The following is an 18626-nucleotide window of genomic DNA, read 5'->3' as shown; positions in this document are numbered from 1 at the left end:
CATCAATATCCGATAACCAATTCGGATTTATGTCGGGTAGATCCACTATGGAAGCCATATATCTGATAAGACAACTAATAGGAGAGTGTAGGATCAAACAAATTGACTTGCATATGGTTTTCATAGATTTAAAGGCATATGAAGTGCCAAGGGACATAATTTGGTGGGCTCCATAAACTTTTTAAATCTTATTCAAGACATGTATACTAAGATATTGACTTGAGTTAACACTACATGCGGGGAAACTGGTGATTTCCCTATAGAGGTGGGACTACACCAAGGATCTGTGTTGAGTCCGTACCTATTTGTGATAATATCAGATGAAATAACAAAAGAAATTCAAGAAAACATCCCATGGTGTATGTTATTTGTGGATGGCGTAGTACTTAAAATCCTCTAAGGAAGCCTTAGCAACAAAATTAGAAAAACTTGTAGAAAAGAATTTGCTATTGCTTGTAGAAAAGAATTAGAGTCAAAGGGCCTAAGAATTAGAAAAACTAAAACTTCTGTTCAAGGCAGTGACTTTGCTTATGTTATGTTGTGGTTATATGTTTCACTCTCCAATGTTCTTTTTCTTTGGACAGATGGATACACCATTCAAATATGATAATTTGTTGATCTTTTTCATTTGCTATTGCTTGGGATATTATTTTATTGACTTGTTCATATTTGGTCTTTATCAACTCCATGCTGATAATTGTTTCTTTATTATTTTACTTTGTCATTCTTGGTAATTGATATAGTAGTTATTGGGCAGTGTTGGTTCGTGTTTTCCGCCCATATCCATTGCATGTTTTGATAAATACGACAACCACATTTCTTTCACATCTGTTCCGGAACTGATAGTCAAGATTGATTCGGATAGGGGGGTTCTTGCCCATGTCCACAAAATGAAGGTGGATATTTGTAGATCAACGTTGATATTGAAGGTATGGTAGCTCATCTCCCGTAATGCTCAGTTTCTCATTCTCATTTTGTATTAACGCTTCACTTGAGTTTCATAAAATTTGCAGCACGTAATAATTGAAAGCAATGAATTGGACAAGATTCGGCCTCGTTATCGAGCTACTTTAGTGATTTGTCCAGGAGATGAGTTGTTCTCTGTTTCCATTCCATGCGAAGGTATTCCCAATTTTATTGAAAATCTTAGCTACACTCATTAAGCCTTTCTCAAGAAAGGTGTGGTACATAAGAATTGTGTTTGTCTTGTTCCAAATACATGTTTTATTTTTCATCTCAATTTTTATTTTGTTTGTCAGTTTCTCCTGGATCTTTACAGCGTGTCACAGTCAACTGCCCAAATTTAGAGAAGCAGTTATTACCAGGGTGTGTTCTTCAGGAATTCATATTAGAGGTACCCTGAGGCATTATTATCATTTTGTTGGCCCATGGTTTTGTGTCCTGTTTTAGTGACAATCAAGCTGAAGACTATTGTGCTATGATTTTGAAAACATGCTTTCCGAATATTATTTTTATGTTTTATTGACGTTGAAAATTATACTCTCTCTTGTTATTTGTTGCTTAATACAGGGCAAATTGGCCTCCTTTCCAAACAAAAACAAGTGTATTTGGAAACTATATCCAAGGGTTGACACGGTTCCTATTACTTTTTCTGCTAGTTCGTTTTCAAAATTTATGGTGTGGAATTATCAACTGGAAACAACTTAATTTGTAGGAGATGTCAATTATATTGGTTGGAAAATATTCGTGACAAGGTCATTGCAACTACTTCATAGAGAATTTTTTATTTTTTACCTCTGAATAACTAGAATCTTCATTTTTTGAGCATTGGTTTCTCGTTTTCAAAACTCGGGAGTTCTTGCTTTGTTCAAGTACTATCTGTAAACACATGAAGGCCAATCCCGATGAGGCAATGACTGATTATGATATTGGCGATTAAAGCTGAATATCATTCTCAATTCCATGTTTTGTCACCGTTGATGTGATTGATCAAGAAATCTGTGAAATGACAAGAGTAAGTAAGAAATTTATTGCCGAGGTCAGAGTACATGAAAATTCAGACCATTACATGTTTGGTGACACCTGTAGTGATGTTGGTTATAGTAAGTTAGAATGTGAATAATTTAATTCTAGAATTTTTCTTTCTGTTGTTTTTGTTACTTTTTTTTTTTTTTCTTTCTGTATCCTCTTTAAGAAAGTATGTGTTTTTAATATTCACGTGCTTGCAATATTATTGATTTGATCCACACTTTCTAATTTACTTTTTCCAATAAATATTCTTTAGATGTTTGATGTTTATGGTAACCATGTCAAAGGAGGCGCTGAAGTTCAATTAAATCTGGATGGGTTCCAATTGCAAGATCTAATAGGTTTTGCTCGTAAGGTGGGTAATTTTCTACAGTTTCTGGATTGTTTCTCATTTTGACAACCTTTCAGATGAATAATTTATTTTGGAGGAGCTTTTATATATAAAAGAAAATTGCTTCTTGATATTCCTGACTACTTTCTTGACTGTTTTGCTCTTATGATTCAAATTGCTTGTAAATTAATCTCACATGACATTAAACTTGCATGAATATAGAAGTGATTGTAACAATGCTGCTAGTGATAGAATTAGTGAGATTCAATTACTTGCTTAAGTTTAATAGTTGGGTGGTGGTAATTATATTGGTGGTAATGACATTGGCATGATTAAATTGGTTGTGGTACTTGGGTGGCAATGGCGACAGTGGTAGTTGGTGCATCCGGTGATATATGATATTGTTAGATTTATGAGTCACGTGTTGACAAGTTATTAAAAACTCGGGTATTGGTGTGGCAATGGCAACAATGGTAGTTGGTGGTGGCAAGTTCTTATTAAAAACTCAGGTTTTAGTGTGTGTTATGTTAGCAAATTTTATGTCTTATACTTGTGTTTTTAATTTCGTTTTTGTTTTAATTTAGATTCTAAAAGTTAGTGCTATGTTACATGGACTCGAGTACGGGTGTCGGACACAGGTATGTATCCATGTGTCGGACGTGTCAAATCTCCAAATAGAAGGACACACAGACACGGCTAAATATTCATTTTATTAATTATTTTATTTTATTTTATTTTTTAGAGTAAAATAATATTTTTATCTAATATAATGTTCAATATAAACATTTAACTCATTTAAAAGTAATAATATAATGTAATTGAATGATTGGATATGCTTTTTAAGTACATGTCCAACCAAAAGTGTCGAACACATCCTATACTCATGTCCGAGGGATATGTGTCCGACACGGGTACTTCACTACTTTTAAAGAGTCCATGTAACAGAGGTGTCAAGAGCAAATAGGTAATCTTCAAGATCAAGGGTAAAAAGTTAAATTGACACCCATATATGCACTCTCCATGTAACCTTATTGGCCTTAACTTTTACTACAACAATTCCTATTTTAGAATTTTCTACTATTAAATTTTTGAAATTCAACAAAGAATTGCATTTAAATTCAAGTCAATGAAAATTCGGAAACCTTTCCTCCACCTTTAATCCTATAAATCTACAAGCGTTACATTATCTTAGTAGTGTTATTCTAAGTTCCTAGTGTTGTGTACCAACATAAATCTAGTAGTTGTAATATTTAATATAATTGAGTTCTTTCACTTTGAAAACGTAAAGATTTTGTATCCTGATTGTGAGTGTACGTAAGGTCATGGTACTAGATTGATCCTCAATGTTTATGTCTGTATTTTCTATTTGATGCAATATAAGTTATGTTATGACAGACGCAACATTCCATAAACAAATCAATGGTGCCTACATCCAAAGTGAAGATACGGCGAAAGATATCACTATGCGAAAATCTGGATATTGCAAGCCAAACCCTAGCTCTCGCTCTCACTCTCTTTCTTGCGATTTTCAGTGTTCTTTTGTTTTTCCCACTCCAAACCCTAAGCGCCCTTATATACCGGGCTACAAGAGAGTACTAAATAGGCCCACACAAATATCACTTTTCAAGTCAACCACAACATTAGATATTGGTCTTGAATGCTATATGATTTCAGCAACGAAGGCTTACATCCATGGCGTTCAAAGCCCAAAGGGTTACATATCTTTCATTATAGTCTTTCTTAATTTTGTTTACAATGAACCACCTCTATTTGTAGGTGAATTGAAAAAGACTCGTAGATAAAAAAACAGAAAAGACTGGTACAAGTATTCTTGTTGTACAAGTATATAATAAAGGAAAGACTTCAAAAAGAGTCAAATACAAATCTGGTAACACCTCATTGCTCAAGTTTAGCAACGTTAACTGTTTTCTTCAATGGGTTATTTGTTATGCAATTTGAATTTTATTTGCTTTTTTATTGTTTTAACAATTCATCTTCTGAAGTATAATAATGTCGAGTGATTTTAATTGCATTATTAACATCTTTTTCAATGTAGGTAGACGATCTTGGGCGCATTGACCTAAGTGGCCTCTTGAAGGTTTCTGCGGGTTTTGGAAGAACAGGTATGTGTTCACTTTAAGAGATAATCAAATCAGGAGTAAAGTATAATAAGAAGAAGAAAAAAAGAAGAAAGAGGATGAGAGGAAAAGAGAGAGAGATGGGGAAAGAGAGAGAATACTTTCATCCTTCCACCACATTCTATTTATACTAATAAGTTTAAGAAATTACACATAACCGCCCAACATTATATAAGTAATAACATATAAGCCCCTGACAACCCTCCCCCTCAAGCTGGTGCAAAGATATCTATCATGCCCATCTTGACTAACATATTTTGCAAGCAAGTCTTGCTCACACCCTTGGTTAAAACATCGGCAACCTGATCATATGTGTTGACGTATGGAGTACAAATCTGCCCACGACAAAGCTTTTCCTTGATGAAGTGTCGATCGACTTCAATGTGCATTGTCCTGTCATGGATTGTGGGCAATGCTAATAGCAGCTTTGTTGTCACAATACAACTTCATTGGCTCGCGAACAGGATAACCCAACTCACCCAATATAGTTCGTAGCCATAACAAGTCATAAACTCCATGGATCTGAACTTAGCCTTTGTACTAGATCTAGCTACTACAGACTATTTCAGATGCACACACAGGTATGTAGTCTTGGTAATGATTTAACTCTTCTCATTTACCACGTAGAGTGTGGTAATATGTAGCAAGAGTTTGGTCTTCTTGCTTGAATCTTGAAATCTGTAGTTGGAGTTCATATAGTTTTGCAAAATTACCACCTGAGGAATACGTCTCTTCCACAGCCTTCTGTAGCTCGTTAGCTGTTTTCATAAACAGAAACCCTCAGATGATCTGTGGCTGCATTGACTACAACGACCATGTCATAACTAGTGCATAATTTGCACTCCACTCTTTGAATTCAGTATCACTCTTGGAGAGATACGTGACAGTCCCTTCGATATGATCGATCATCCTACGACCAGTGATATGCATTCGAGCAGATTGAGCCCCCTATATAGAGTTCGTCTCATCCAGCCTAATAGTCATAATACAAAGGCCTGGATGGTGATCACTACTACCTCTCAATACTGGAGTCAGAGTTGGAGAAATCCCAGCTTATTTTGAAGTCACCTTTGAGCCAGACATTTTATCAAACAATTTCTGGGTATACAATCCTCAGAAACAAAAACAACAACAAAATAACACACAAACAATTGCAACTAGAAAGATTACCGTCCTCTGAGATGCATAAAAAAGCGACCACATAGTTACCACACAAACCCTATAAAGTAACAAAGTAGATCATACCAGAATCGTGAACGACGAAGAAAAAACAGTTGTTGTTGAACCATGCGAACACGGAAAAAACATCGATTGAGACTGCAATAGATAAAAAAACAGGTCCAAAAAAATCCCATCTTGGAATCTCTTCAAAACAGTTGGATCTGCGTGTGGATTTGATTAACACTACTTCCTTGCAAACAAATCCCATCTTGAAATCTCTTTAAAACCCTTCACACCCACTAGGGTTTACACAAACTTGCCCTAGGGTTTCAACTGCACACCTAGGGCTTTACAAACCATGCTTTGATACCATCTTGACCTTAAGAGATAATCAAATCAGGAGTAAAGTATAAGAAGAAGAAGAAGAAAAGAAGAAAGAGAATGAGAGAAAAAGAGAGAGAGACGGGGAAAAAGAGAGAGAATGAAAGAATACTTTCATCCTTCCACTACATTCTATTTGTACTAATAAGTTTAAGAAATTATACATAAGCACCCAACATTTTATAAGGAATGACATATAAGCCCCCTCACAACAGTATGCCGATGCAGTATGCACATTCTTCATGTCGCATTTTCCCTTATCATGGTAATCAGACAAGAAGAACATTTTTTATGGAAGTTGATAAAAAATAACATGTAATAAAATCATATATGTAATGACGCTCCCACTATCAAAAAGATTTTCTAGTTTAACGCTTGCTTTCGCTCCATTTGACATAGGTCAAAACCGTCAAATTTCAATTGATCCACAACATGTTCAGTCAATCGAATTTCTTTGCGTTAAAATATTGTTATTCTTGAAGCAAAAATTGCATTTAATCACTTTTTGAATGCTTAGAGTAACTAGATCTTGGGTATTTCAACTAAGGTCTTCTACATTTCCTTTCCTACTCATGATTCAGCTTAATGAATTTCTGTTTAATCTTGGTCGTGGCCCCAACTTCATTGTCTTCAGTTGTAGACATACTGACTCACATACTTATTTTTATATATATTAAAAAAAAAAACCTGGCTCAGAGACATTTTGTTCAACAACAACCAAATTTTGTAAGAAATTTGCTAAAACAGGACATACTTTCCTGGCAAGAGAGTTTCCATGTCTCTATTTTGTCTTTTGCAGATTTCAAAGTGATTTGAGTTTGAGGACCATTTTCCCCCACTTTTTACTCTTATATGCAGTGTATGTGGATGGGTTGCACATTCCTGTGGCACTCTGTGTCCTTTGCACATCTTAACAAGCAATGTCCTATTGCTGTAAATGATTACGGAAAACACTTCTAGAATTATTCCAAAAATGTCCATTTTTTTCCTTCTATTTCTTAGATGTTCAAATAAATTATTCTTTTCTATAATTTATTTTGGACCACTATTAATTTTATTTTATTTTATTTTATTTTTTTTCCTACAGTGGCCATTTCCATTTTATCAAGTGGTGAATTGGGGTTCAGGAAAGAATTTCAAACCGAGAAAAGGGAGCTAATAGCTTCTTCTAGGGTTTGCATCTCTTCCCTTCTGTTTGTTTTTTTTTCCCCTTCAGTTTCCTTCTTTACCTGAACAGCTACTTTTTCCTGGTAGCCAGGTACCTGAATCTTGTGCTGTTGGTTCTCAACTGGAAAACATAGTCTTTGAAGTTATAAACTCTGAGGGGGATGTGGATGAAACATTCCATGATGAAGAAAAATATGGCCAATCACATACGCTCACAATAAAGTCAGATTCACCATATACAGATGACTATGTGCGTTACGGTTTCCGGCGGGGGCGCTGTGTTGTTCGTGCTATTCCCCTACCTCAAGAGGAAGGAATCTTCTGCTTTGAAGTTTCTCACTCTCGTCACCCGGAGCTCCATCTGACTATCGAGGTTGCATCAATTTTGCGGAAAATTCTTGTGATGATGATTTCAATATTTATAATTGTGCTTATTTGTAGGTGCACGTTGATCAAGCTAAAGAAGTGGAGCTAGAAAGTATCCAACCTCATTTTTCAGATGGAAAGATCTTGCTCCTCCCGGACCCATCAACTCTTGCGGTTCCAAAAGTGGAGAGTGATGACGTGCCCCTTCAATGCTCAGATGGAAATATGTTGCTCCCTCACAACTCATTTATTTCTGAGGATGTAGGAAACTTGATGGGATCCATAATGAAGGATCAAAAGGTACAATAATAATCTTACAGGTGATGTTCTTATCAAATACAAATATGATAACAACCCTTCACATGAATGAAGCATTCTAGTTCACTTGTACTTCAGTTGATTCCATTACTGATTTTGTTTGCCCCTGTGAATGAAGATTGTTGACAAATTTTTACACTCGAAGCTTCTAGTTAGCTTATCGATGCTTATCAATGGTAATAATCCATGTTTGGGTTTACTCCCCTTGGGGGCGTACAGCTCAATAACCATCAACAACTAGTTCTCACCAGTCTTAAAATATTATACTCATTTTTCTTAGAGAAGCATTCGTTACTGTATTAAAAAAATATATATATATCCAGCTTCTCGAATTATGATGAGGAAGTTTTGCTTAGTACAGTACTTTTTATTATTTTTTATTATTATTTTTTTTTATAGAATTTCAGTTCTATATTTCTGACATTCTTTTCCCTTCCAGGAGCTTGAGGACAATGTTTTCGAATACGGCTTATATGTCGGACATCATGAAGAGTCACTAAAGATGCTCAATGATCAACTGGAGGCAATCAAGAAAGACATTTCTATGTTGCAAGGTTTTAATTTTCTTATCTTTTTGTTCATCTTTCCTCCTCTAGATAAACGCTAAATTCCTGGAGTAGTAGAAAAATATATCCATTTTTCTGACATAGCTTAACTACTCGACGTTAGTCAATGTTGGTGTAGGGCTTTAGAATTAGATGTCTTACTTGGCCTCTCCTCAAGCTGATTGGATTAATGATTTTCAGCTCTTTCATCAAGCTGCCTTGAGCTCATCAGTATGTATCAATTTATTGCCGGAGTTGAACTGAAATTCAAGTTCATTGGTCAATGAGCCAAGTTAAAACTTTAATCTTCCTTGAGCTCCCATTGTGAGGCTTTGAGCAGTGGTTATTCCTTTACATTTCTATTTGGTTCCCACATTTCTTTTTACAAATTTTTTTTTTTTTTTTTTTTTTTTTTTTTTTTTTTTTTTTTTATAAAAAAAAAAAAAGAAAAAAATTGTGCTTACAAAATTACTTCAGCATATGTTACTAGAAGCAAAGAGCAAAACTCATAAGCACAATTTTGCTTTTTCTCACCAACTGCATTGTGAGAGTTATTTGCCAGGAAAAAAAAAAAAATCCTTCAACTTATATATATATATAAATCCAGTTAAAGATTCCAGATTAAGTTAGCTCTTGCATCAAGTGACTCATGCTGAATTTGAACTTGAATTCAAGTTCATTTGTCAAGGTGAGCTACATTCAATCAGCCATGAGCTCCCATTGTGGGGTTGTGGGCAATTGTTATTCATTAGTTATTTTGCAATATTTCAATGCCCAAGACTCATGATGGTTGTTGCACAAGACTCAGGGAGAGTCAGGGGTTGTATTTTTTATTTTATTTTTAAATACCTACTTTCCTCAACAGCATAGTTGTACATCAAGTGCATGTTTGGACATTCCGCTGTATTTGGATGATTCCATTTTGTTTTTTGTTGCTTGGAAACAAAATTCTTTGAAGGTGCAATTTTATAATCCAAGATGGTGCCGTAAAAAAAGCAACCACTTCCACATCTTACAGTATTTAGGGAAGTTGAATAACTCTCGTCAGATTGATAAAGTGAACTGTGGGTGTTTGTTTGTTTCTATCGTCAATGATGACATTCCCTTTTTTTGTGTCCAAATTCACAATAAATACATGTATTATAAGTTATTTATAGAATATAATGGAAAAATTCAATTTCTGTAGGAAATACAAAATTGCCAATGGTTTTGGTTTATAAGTTCTTGCATATTTTTATGGGATAGTTACATATTAAAAAGTAAGAGTGGATTGAAGGATTTGTTTTTTCAGTAGTCATATGCTGCCTCTTCTGCTCTGTGTGTTCGCGCGTGAAGGCATGTGTTTTCTTTTGTTTGTAAAGCATCATCCCGGAAACTCTTTCTACAACCTACATTGTTGATGCATTCATAATATATTTACCATTTATGATTTTTCTTTAACCCTTTGTTCTTGTTATTCTTTTCATGTTATCATTTTCTAGTAAATTGTATAGCGAGAGGCCTTTCCAATCACAATGGGTAATGGCATAATATAGCTTATTATTGTGCTAATGTATGTGTATTTGTGCTTGACGTAGTGCTGAATATTATTATAGTTGATAAATGTGATATTTTAAATTTCTGTTCTCTATTATTTCTACTATTTTTTGTTGGATTGTAGGGAGATATTATAGATCTTTAGAGGAGATGATCTAGAGGCCCTATTTGGCCTTGTGTAGTTTTCTTTGGATGCGCTCCCCTTTTGAGTGCTTTTTTACAATTTTACTTATCAAAAAAAAAAAAAAAAGGTGATATGTTAAATTTCTATGCATAAAACTTGAGAATATCAGATGATTTTTCATGGACTACTTTATTTTTCTTGCAAATAACTATTCAGGTTATTTGAAGATGAGGAGACACTGATGTCAGCATTTGTATATGTCTGAACATATTCCATTTTTTTAATATTTCATATCAAGGTCCACCTCTAAGTATCAGATGGGACCTCATATATGGACTACATTTAAATATTTTTCTCTCCAAAAGCAACAATGTAAATTCATTCTCCAATCAAAAGCTAACCTCTATATCCTCGGACAAACTTGCATCCTACATCTCTCTCTCTCTCTCCCTCTCTCCCACACACACACACACACACACACACACACACACATCCTACATTTCTAGTAGCACTTTTGTATAAGCCTAAGCCCTCTCACATCCTACATTTCTAGTAGCCCTTTTGTATATGCCAATCAGCACTTTTTTATAAACCAAAGCCGATTACAATTTGGGGATCAATTTGTGGGTGGAGTGCATAGTATGCCCCTTGCATGTTGTGAGATTTGTTTGTTAAATGCATGTAATGTAAGATGGACTTCCTGGATGGCAGAAGAGGGCATCCTCATTTCTCTCGTTCCTTGTCTCATATTGTGCCCGGCAAATTGTAAAATCAGCTGGTTGAAATTATTCAGTCACCTTGATTCTTGGCCTTCACAGTTCCTCAATGGGCCACTGAGTTATGCTTCCTGATCAATGTATATGTGCTACATGTTATAGGGTCTGTATAGCTGAAGCTATTAGATGGTAGACCAAAACCATACCACCTCACTACTTGCATAGTGATTACTTTGCAACCATGGTTTGTCTGGTATCTGGCGTGGGTAGGATGTTGGAATAAGAAATGTGGTACACCTTGCTTACAATGCCTTTTTGCAAACTATAATGCCTGATGATTTGGAGTTGAACTTGATTTTCTGTTAGAGCTACTTTTCGATATGTATTTACATGGAAATCTCCTGAACTTTTTTAAGCACAAGGAATCTTACCATCTAGAATGGGTGTCCTACATTTGCTTTATTTTATTGTAATTTGTGGACAAAACTGTCCTTTTTAATAAATAAATGCCGTATCAATTTCCATGTACAGTGGGTAAAAAGCTACCAAAAATGACAGTATAGTCTTCCTATTTTGGATTATATGATTGCTATTTAAAATAGTGGTAAAAAGTAGTAGTATAATACTCAGTCGTGCCACAGATTCTATGGATCATGATTTAGATAACCATTTGGACTACTTTCTGGAGAAAGAGGTAATGATGAAACAGATTGAAAGCAAAACAGACTCCGCTGCTGCTGTTGTCTGCAGTCTCTTCAGAAGAAGTCCATCCCAAGAGCAACATAATCAGTTAACGGAGTGTATACTTGGTGTGGTTGCACTTCTTGGAACTGTTAAAACCAATGAGCTTAGTAGGTTGTTCTCTTTTTACTATTGGATTTGAACTTCATACACATTGAAATCCATAGGAACCTGGAATGTAATCTTTCTGGACTTGCATTTATGCAGGATATTGGCAGACTATCTGGGGAAGGATCAAATGCTTGCCATTGTGTGCAAATCCTATGCAGTTGCTAGAGATCTCGAAAAGTATGAAGAAAATGGAATTGTGAACCGTGCGCATGCTCTCTATGCAGCAGCAGCTGAAGTCGGAAAATCTATAGATGGCCGATATCTTGTTATTTGTCTTGAGGATATAAGGTTTGCTTCTGAATATTATTTGTGTTAATTAAGTTATTTCTTTCTTGAGGGCTAGCCTTGGCGCAATGGTTAGGTTGCTCCACTGTGACCCGGAGGTCATGGGTATGAAATTAGGAAACAGTCTCTCTGCATACGGAGGTAAGACTGCCTATGTCTAACCCTCCTAGACCCCGCAATGGCGGGTCCCTAATGCATTGGATTGGCCTTTTTAAGGAGGCTATACATGCATAGGGAATGATACAGATTCTCATTAAAGATCTTACTACGCAAGTCGTTTGGCAGGCCTTATACAGGGGAATTGGGCACTGATTCCCAGAAGAAGCTTGCTATTCCAGATCCTACCTTACCAACTGGAAAGACTCCACCAGGTTATTTGGGATATGCAGTTAATATGATAAACTTAGAGGTCCATCATTTAGACACAAAAGCAGCGGCAGGCCATGGCCTTCGGCAGACCTTATTCTACCGTCTTTTTGGTGAGCTTCAGGTTTATGAAACTAGAGGAGACATGAAAAGGGCAATTGCCTATATAAAACATGCTGCAGTTTCTCTGGATGGGGGGATTATGAGAGGAGATGGGGTTATTTCTCTTGGATATGGGTACGTAAATCATCTGCAATTAATATGTGCACGTGGTTATCCTTATTCGAAATTGTACTGTCTACATTGAACCTCTGTTCCAACCAAAGATTACTACTAACTGGATGCATAAGTGAAATTTTATAGTCAAATATTACTTTTTATAGCTCTCATGTGGAAGGTTGTCATGATTCAAGGATGAAAATCGACTTCCTGAAGAATTTCAGGAGATTTTCGTTTTTCTAGTTACTGGGTTGTATTGGAGAATATTTGCATTGTCAGACTTGATTAGTTTTGTTAGAATCTACAAGCAAATATTTACTATGAACTTTTGCATCTAAACTTGGCTTGGTTTTTCAATTCTCTTCAGGGAACCAGATATTCGTTTTCCAGTTATTGCATCTGAAAGTCTAGTGTATTCTAACCCACAGAGCGTGGAAATCCTGAAGCAGATTGAAGAGAAGGAAGAGGACATGAGAAAGACGGTCACTGAAATAGAGAAAGCGACAAGAAACCATAGGAAAGTCATGAAAAGGTTCAACAAGAAACGAGATAGATACAAGAAGTTCTTAGATGAGAAGGGTCCTTTTCTGGGTAGCTGGGGATTGTCGGTTTAGCATTATCCGCATTATGACCCTCCTTGCCGAAACAACTTCTTGACCTGGTTGTGGAGAAAATCTCTGGAAAGTCAATTTTGCATATGGTTATGGCATATTCTTTTGCATATTTAAATAATTTACAGTGGGAAGTGTTTATAGACACACTCGTTGGCTAGAAAAGGAAAAGAGTACTATATAGACAAAAATGGCTGCTTACATGATCACTTGCAGGAACCTCTGACATGTGCATAATGAGAAGTCCTACATAGTGACACACAGACATATCACAGCTACCCATACCCATTGTCTTTTTGTAAATTGTTTATTGAATGCTGAAATATCAGTATATTTTTGCTGCGGAAGATGCTAAATTACTAGTTAATTACACCGAGTTGGTTACATAGTAATAACTAAAATAGCATGATAAACTGTGACGATAAATTTCAAATGTTTATGGAGTGGTGATTTGAATATTGCTTTGTCAATCTGCTATATCAATGTCCATGTTCAGAATTTTTGTCAGACCAGATGTATATATATATATATATAACAGACCTGTTCACTCTTATCAGTAGTACAATTAATGATCAAATCGGTGAAATGTTATAATTGTGTTTGTTACATATTATCCCTCTTGCTTTGTATCTTTATTTTAATCCGTTCCAAATTAATATTAACTTGAATAGCATACAAAACTGCTTACCTAGTCGTTGATATGTTTGTTAACTGTACATTTTAGGTGGCGGATGTAACTTGTGGGATAATCTCTATAAGGGGTGTAACCTTGTAATATCTTCAACTCAATTTATTTTTTTAACTACAAAACAGATAAAAAATACTTTCCTTTCGAAATGGTTGCCTTTCATTTCTCTTTAAAACAAAAAATAAATAAAGAATAGGGTAAAGTGTAAAAAAAAAAAAATCCTTAAATTATTGGTTTTTTGCAATTAACTCAGATTGCCTCCCTAAACTATTGATTTGTTGCAATTAAGGACAAATTCATTACAAAAGACTATTTTACCTTTTGTTATTAAAATATTCATTTCTTGCTAAATTGTTTTTTATTATTATGTTTTCTCTTATTTAAATATTAATTATAGCATTTACCTTAATTTTATAATTAGTAACAATTGACTATAAAAATGGAAAAATATAAATAAATTTGTAACTATCATTTTCTAAAATGCTTATTGTAATAAAACTTATTATACTCACTTTAAAAAAATTTAGTAAAAAAATATATATATTATTTTTCAAACAATATTCATGAAAAATTAATAATTACATAAATAAAAAATATCTTCTTTTTAACGCAATATATTCATGAAAATTAAATTACTTAAATTGTTTCGAAATTTTATATTTAAGATTTTTATTTAAATAATTAATTTAAAAAATTAAAGGTAAACTTATGCAAATTTATTGGAGAATATTTCATCAAATTAGTAAGAATTTTTTTCATAATTTATTTTAACAAGAAAAATATATGAAGTGTAATTCAATAAGAAAGGGTATTATGGTCATTTAATGAAAAAAAAGGTAAGACAATGGGGAATTTTGCAATTAAATGTGATAGTTTAGGGAGTTTTTATAAAGAAAACATAGTTCAGGGGGTTATTTGTAAATTTAAACATAATTGAGGGAGATTTTTTGTACTTTACCCTTAAGAACATTTTATTTATAGCTAGGGTTCATTTCCCTTAACGTTGCCCATTGGGCCTGTAGATCATTTTCGGCTTGTTTTCTTTTGGTCTTGTAATATCTGTCTTTTCCCATGGGCCTTTATAATTTAGGCCTGTTTTGTTACCCAATCATTCGGCTTTGTAATTACCGTCACTTGGTTGCACCTTAAGCAATTTTGGGATTATCTAATATATTTTTATATATCAATTCAATTTGGTCAGGTAGGAATTCAAATTAAGATACGAAACTACATGGTAGGATGATGGATGATGGATGATGGATGATGGAAATGTAGTGATACATCTACCGAATCTAATCACGGAATTCAATGTGGCTATGCCACGTAATAGGAGAGAGGCTAAAACGATTTCTCCTCTCTCTCCTCTTTGTTTAGGATTCTCTTGCTTTCTAGACTCCCATCAATTATTATTTCTCTCTTTTCTCTTTTCAATTGGCAACTTAATTTCTTGCACCCTTTTCTATCTGAATCTAAATTTACAAGCCACCATTCGAAATACAACTGTTTCTGTTGTATTAAATCTAAGGAATAAAATTTTGCTCCTAAATGGAGGTAGTAGACATTGGCAAGGCTATAAGTCATCTCAACCATGTAAGCATTCAACTAAAACTTTGATCCGAATTAGAAGAATTATGCACCTCTAACTCTTTACTAATATATTTCTTGGGTAAAAAAAAAAAAAAAAAAAAAAAAAAGAAGAGTATAATTATCGGCCGGGCTGCCATTGCCTGCAACATCTTTGCTTCACGTTGAATGTCATACATATTTTTGGAGACCTAAAATAACATACATGTTTACATAATTGGAACCAAAAAACAAAAACACTGTAACAGATTCTAAGCGGATGTTAAATTAATTTCATCCATAGAAGTTGTTGAATGACACCGTGTAAACCGCCTTTGTTTCCTTGATATTTAGCTTGTAAATTCCTTAATCAATACAAATTTAGACATTATCTTCTTCAACTTGTCTTCTCTTGTTCTGTCTACTTAGGCATACGTTCTGTTCCAATTTTTTTTTTTGTTTTTTAAATTTATTTATTAGTTTCTCATCCAACTCTAAATTAAGCATATGTTCCAAGTCAAGACATGTTTCCATGAAACATATATCATCTGCAAAACCTTCAAAGATTTGCTCACCAGTCACCAAAATTCTTTCTTCTTCCTCGCCTAGATATTTAGGAGACAATTAGCTGCTTGTATCCATTGTTTGATTTTACGCACCAATTCTTTCTTTTTTTGAAAAAAAAAAAAAAAGAAAAAAAGAAAAAAAAAAACTTTTTTAACAACTCAATGCCAAGCCGTTAAAAATTGTGTCCATGAAAGACTTCCAAATACATACAGAAATCGGATAGAGAGGAAGAATAATCGATGAATGAAAGGAAATTTAGACGAGAGAGTGTCCCTAACGAAGCGCCGGAAATTTTTAGTCTCCTAGTTGAACGAGTTAATGAATTACATGGTTATGCCATGTAGGATTCGACTATTATTTTGGCTGTTTGGTTCGGTAAATGTATCATTATTCTAATTATAAATAGAGTGCGAGATAATTTGAGCACTTATATTCATTCAAACACTGATATCTGTAAAACAAAAAAAATAGTGATATGGAGATATGCACAATTGTAAAACACAAAATCAATTATATCAAGATATGTACCCTTGTAAAACACGAAAACGGTGATATTCAAATATTCATGTGGAAATTGTAAAACAGTGATATCCAAATACAGTTTCTACTGCCTACAGGTATAGTTTTCAATTTTTAGTTTTTACCCATTGTCAGCTTGAAGGATTTCTCATATTACTTTACTAAACATGTTATAACTCTCATTGTGGTTAGAATTTGATGAATACTTTTTTTTTTTCCTGGCAAAGACAACACAAAAGAAACCAAAACAAAAGAACCAAACTACAAAACGACATCAGCAACAGCCAATGGAACGACTGAAGGAGGTAAAGAAGAGGAAAATAGATCCGACACCATCCCAGGTCGTGAAAGAGTTGCCAACGCATGAGCCACCCTATTACCCTGGCAACGAACATGAGTAAGAATAGCAGATGAAAAAACCCGCAGGTCTCGAGAAATGTCAAAACAGATAGAAGCAATATCCAAAGGACACGTTTCCCGACGTCTTACCCCATTCACAACCACCAAAGCATCGGACTCAAACCATAAGCAAGAAAAACCCAAACGCATAGCGCAGAAAACAGCTCGTTGACACACCAACACCTCAGCCTCCAAAGATGAAGAAGCAGAAAAAGGGACGAAAAATAACTGCTTGAAGCACTACCCCTCGAAAATCACGAAAAACAGCTCTACCACCCCCTGTAGAGATTGCCGACAAAAAGAAGCATCAAAATTGCACTTAACAGTTCCAGAAGGAGGAGGACGCCACAAATCCACCAAATTGATAACCGAATCAGCTTGCACGGACGAATGGAGGGATTGAGCATCATGAAACTCCCAAAAACTAGCCACAGCCTTCTTAACCACAATTTCAGGCCTCCATAAAAAGCCCTTAAAGACCAACCGATTTATGGCTTTCCAAATACCCCAAACACAAAAAAGAAATCAAACTTAGAGCATCCGCAAAATCCGAAGAGAGAATAGCCTTCTGCAGCAAAAATTTACAGGCAACCCAGAAACACGGAAATGAATGAGCTGATAAATCAAGACGCAGTGGGGATAACTTCCACACCTGAAGGGAGTGAGGGCAAGAAAATATGAGATGCACAACGGATTCCTCCCATAAGCCACAACGAGGACAAAGAGGCGATACCACACACCCGCGGTCCAGCAAAGCTACCCGAACCGGTACGGCATGCAGACAACAGCGCCAAAGAAAATGTTGCACCTTAGATAGAGTACGACACCACCAAATCGAAGACCACGGACAAGGAGGAAGAGAAGCACCTGCAAAATTAGACATGGAGATGGCCAATTTATAAGCATGCCTCACAGAAAATCTACCTGACCTCTTTGGACGCCAAATGACCTCATCCGGTTTATCCCACTGACTAATGTAAACTTTGAGAATTTCCTGCACTATAGTAGGAGGAAAAAACTGAGACAAAACATCCACCTTCCACGAAGACATAGCAGTATCAATCAACTCGGAGACAAAAGAAAAATGAGGAGGATCCGAGGAAAGTGGCAGTTTATCCGGAAGCGTAAGGACCCAATGATCTTTTTAAACATGCGTAGATGTACCATTTCCAATCAATGAACAGACCCCCGGCGTAACAAATCCTGAGTAGACCATATACTACGCCATCCCCAGGAAGGATTAGATCCCAAAGAAGAATCCAAAAAGAAACAGAAGGAAAATACTTGGCCTTAAAAAGTTGATAAAGCAATCTAGTCTTCTGAACCTGAAAATGCCAAGCATGCTTTGCTAAAAGAGCGGAATTAAAAGCCTCAAGATCATAAAAGCCAAGACCACCCAAAGGCTTGCTCGGGCATAGAAGATCCCAGTGGAGCCAATGGATTGCCTGATGCTTATCCTTATTACACCACCAAAAAGAACGAATATGCTTCATCAAATCGTGACAAAGTGTAGTAGGCAACTGAAAATATGACATAACATATGGAGGCAAAACACTTAACACTGCTTTAATCAACACCTCCTTGCCACCAGTGGACGGAGATTTTGCTTTCCAAAAAGCTAACCTGTCCTGAATTTTAGTCAGAAGAAACTGAAACACATCCCTTTTAGACCGACCCAAAATAGCCGGCACTCCAAGATACCGACTATGAAAACCCTGCTGCTGCAATCCTAAAGAATGAGTCAGTGATTTGATGACTACTTTGATTTTATTAGAAATCTGAGTT

At 35.3% G+C, this 18626-nt stretch overlaps 2 protein-coding genes across 2 annotated transcripts in view; one reads left to right on the top strand and one right to left on the bottom strand.

Moving 5' to 3' along the window:
* The window catches only part of LOC132314560 (structural maintenance of chromosomes flexible hinge domain-containing protein GMI1), a 46563-nt gene extending 32882 nt beyond the window's left edge, over positions 1–13681 (top strand). The window contains 13 exon segments of the mRNA XM_059813407.1: positions 758–929; positions 1014–1122; positions 1260–1354; positions 2246–2344; positions 4377–4443; positions 7088–7173; positions 7259–7540; positions 7609–7833; positions 8291–8405; positions 11414–11627; positions 11721–11912; positions 12195–12512; positions 12862–13681. Coding sequence (XP_059669390.1) covers positions 758–929; positions 1014–1122; positions 1260–1354; positions 2246–2344; positions 4377–4443; positions 7088–7173; positions 7259–7540; positions 7609–7833; positions 8291–8405; positions 11414–11627; positions 11721–11912; positions 12195–12512; positions 12862–13108 — 2221 coding nt within the window. The 3' untranslated portion in view covers positions 13109–13681.
* Positions 13682–16703: 3022 nt separating this feature from the next.
* LOC132314559 (uncharacterized) lies at positions 16704–17892 on the bottom strand. The gene is made up of 4 exons (XM_059813406.1): positions 17427–17892; positions 17115–17335; positions 16932–17030; positions 16704–16823 (listed from the first exon to the last, which is right to left on the bottom strand). The coding sequence occupies exons 1-4, from the start codon at positions 17890–17892 to the stop codon at positions 16704–16706; spliced, it is 906 nt and encodes a 301-aa protein (XP_059669389.1).
* Between the last annotated feature and the right edge of the window lie 734 nt (positions 17893–18626).

This window comes from Cornus florida, unplaced genomic scaffold, assembly GCF_030987335.1.
Source record: "Cornus florida cultivar Cherokee Brave unplaced genomic scaffold, ASM3098733v1 CherokeeBrave_3.0.0_Hap2_Chr06, whole genome shotgun sequence".
Taxonomy (NCBI): Eukaryota; Viridiplantae; Streptophyta; class Magnoliopsida; order Cornales; family Cornaceae; genus Cornus; species Cornus florida.
The sequence above is the reverse complement of the archived record's forward strand: the minus strand, read 5'-3'. Positions and strand labels throughout refer to the sequence as shown.

Excerpts from the sequence above, each read along its gene's own strand:
- LOC132314559 (XM_059813406.1), bottom strand. The coding sequence starts at position 17,892 with ATGTCTTCGTGGAAGGTGGATGTTTTGTCTCAGTTTTTTCCTCCTACT. Across the intron at positions 17,031-17,114 it reads GGCAATCTCTACAGGGGGTG|GCTGAGGTGTTGGTGTGTCA; the intron begins GTAGAGCTGTTT and ends TCATCTTTGGAG. Across the intron at positions 16,824-16,931 it reads CTTTGGTGGTTGTGAATGGG|GGTAATAGGGTGGCTCATGC; the intron begins GTAAGACGTCGG and ends GTTCGTTGCCAG.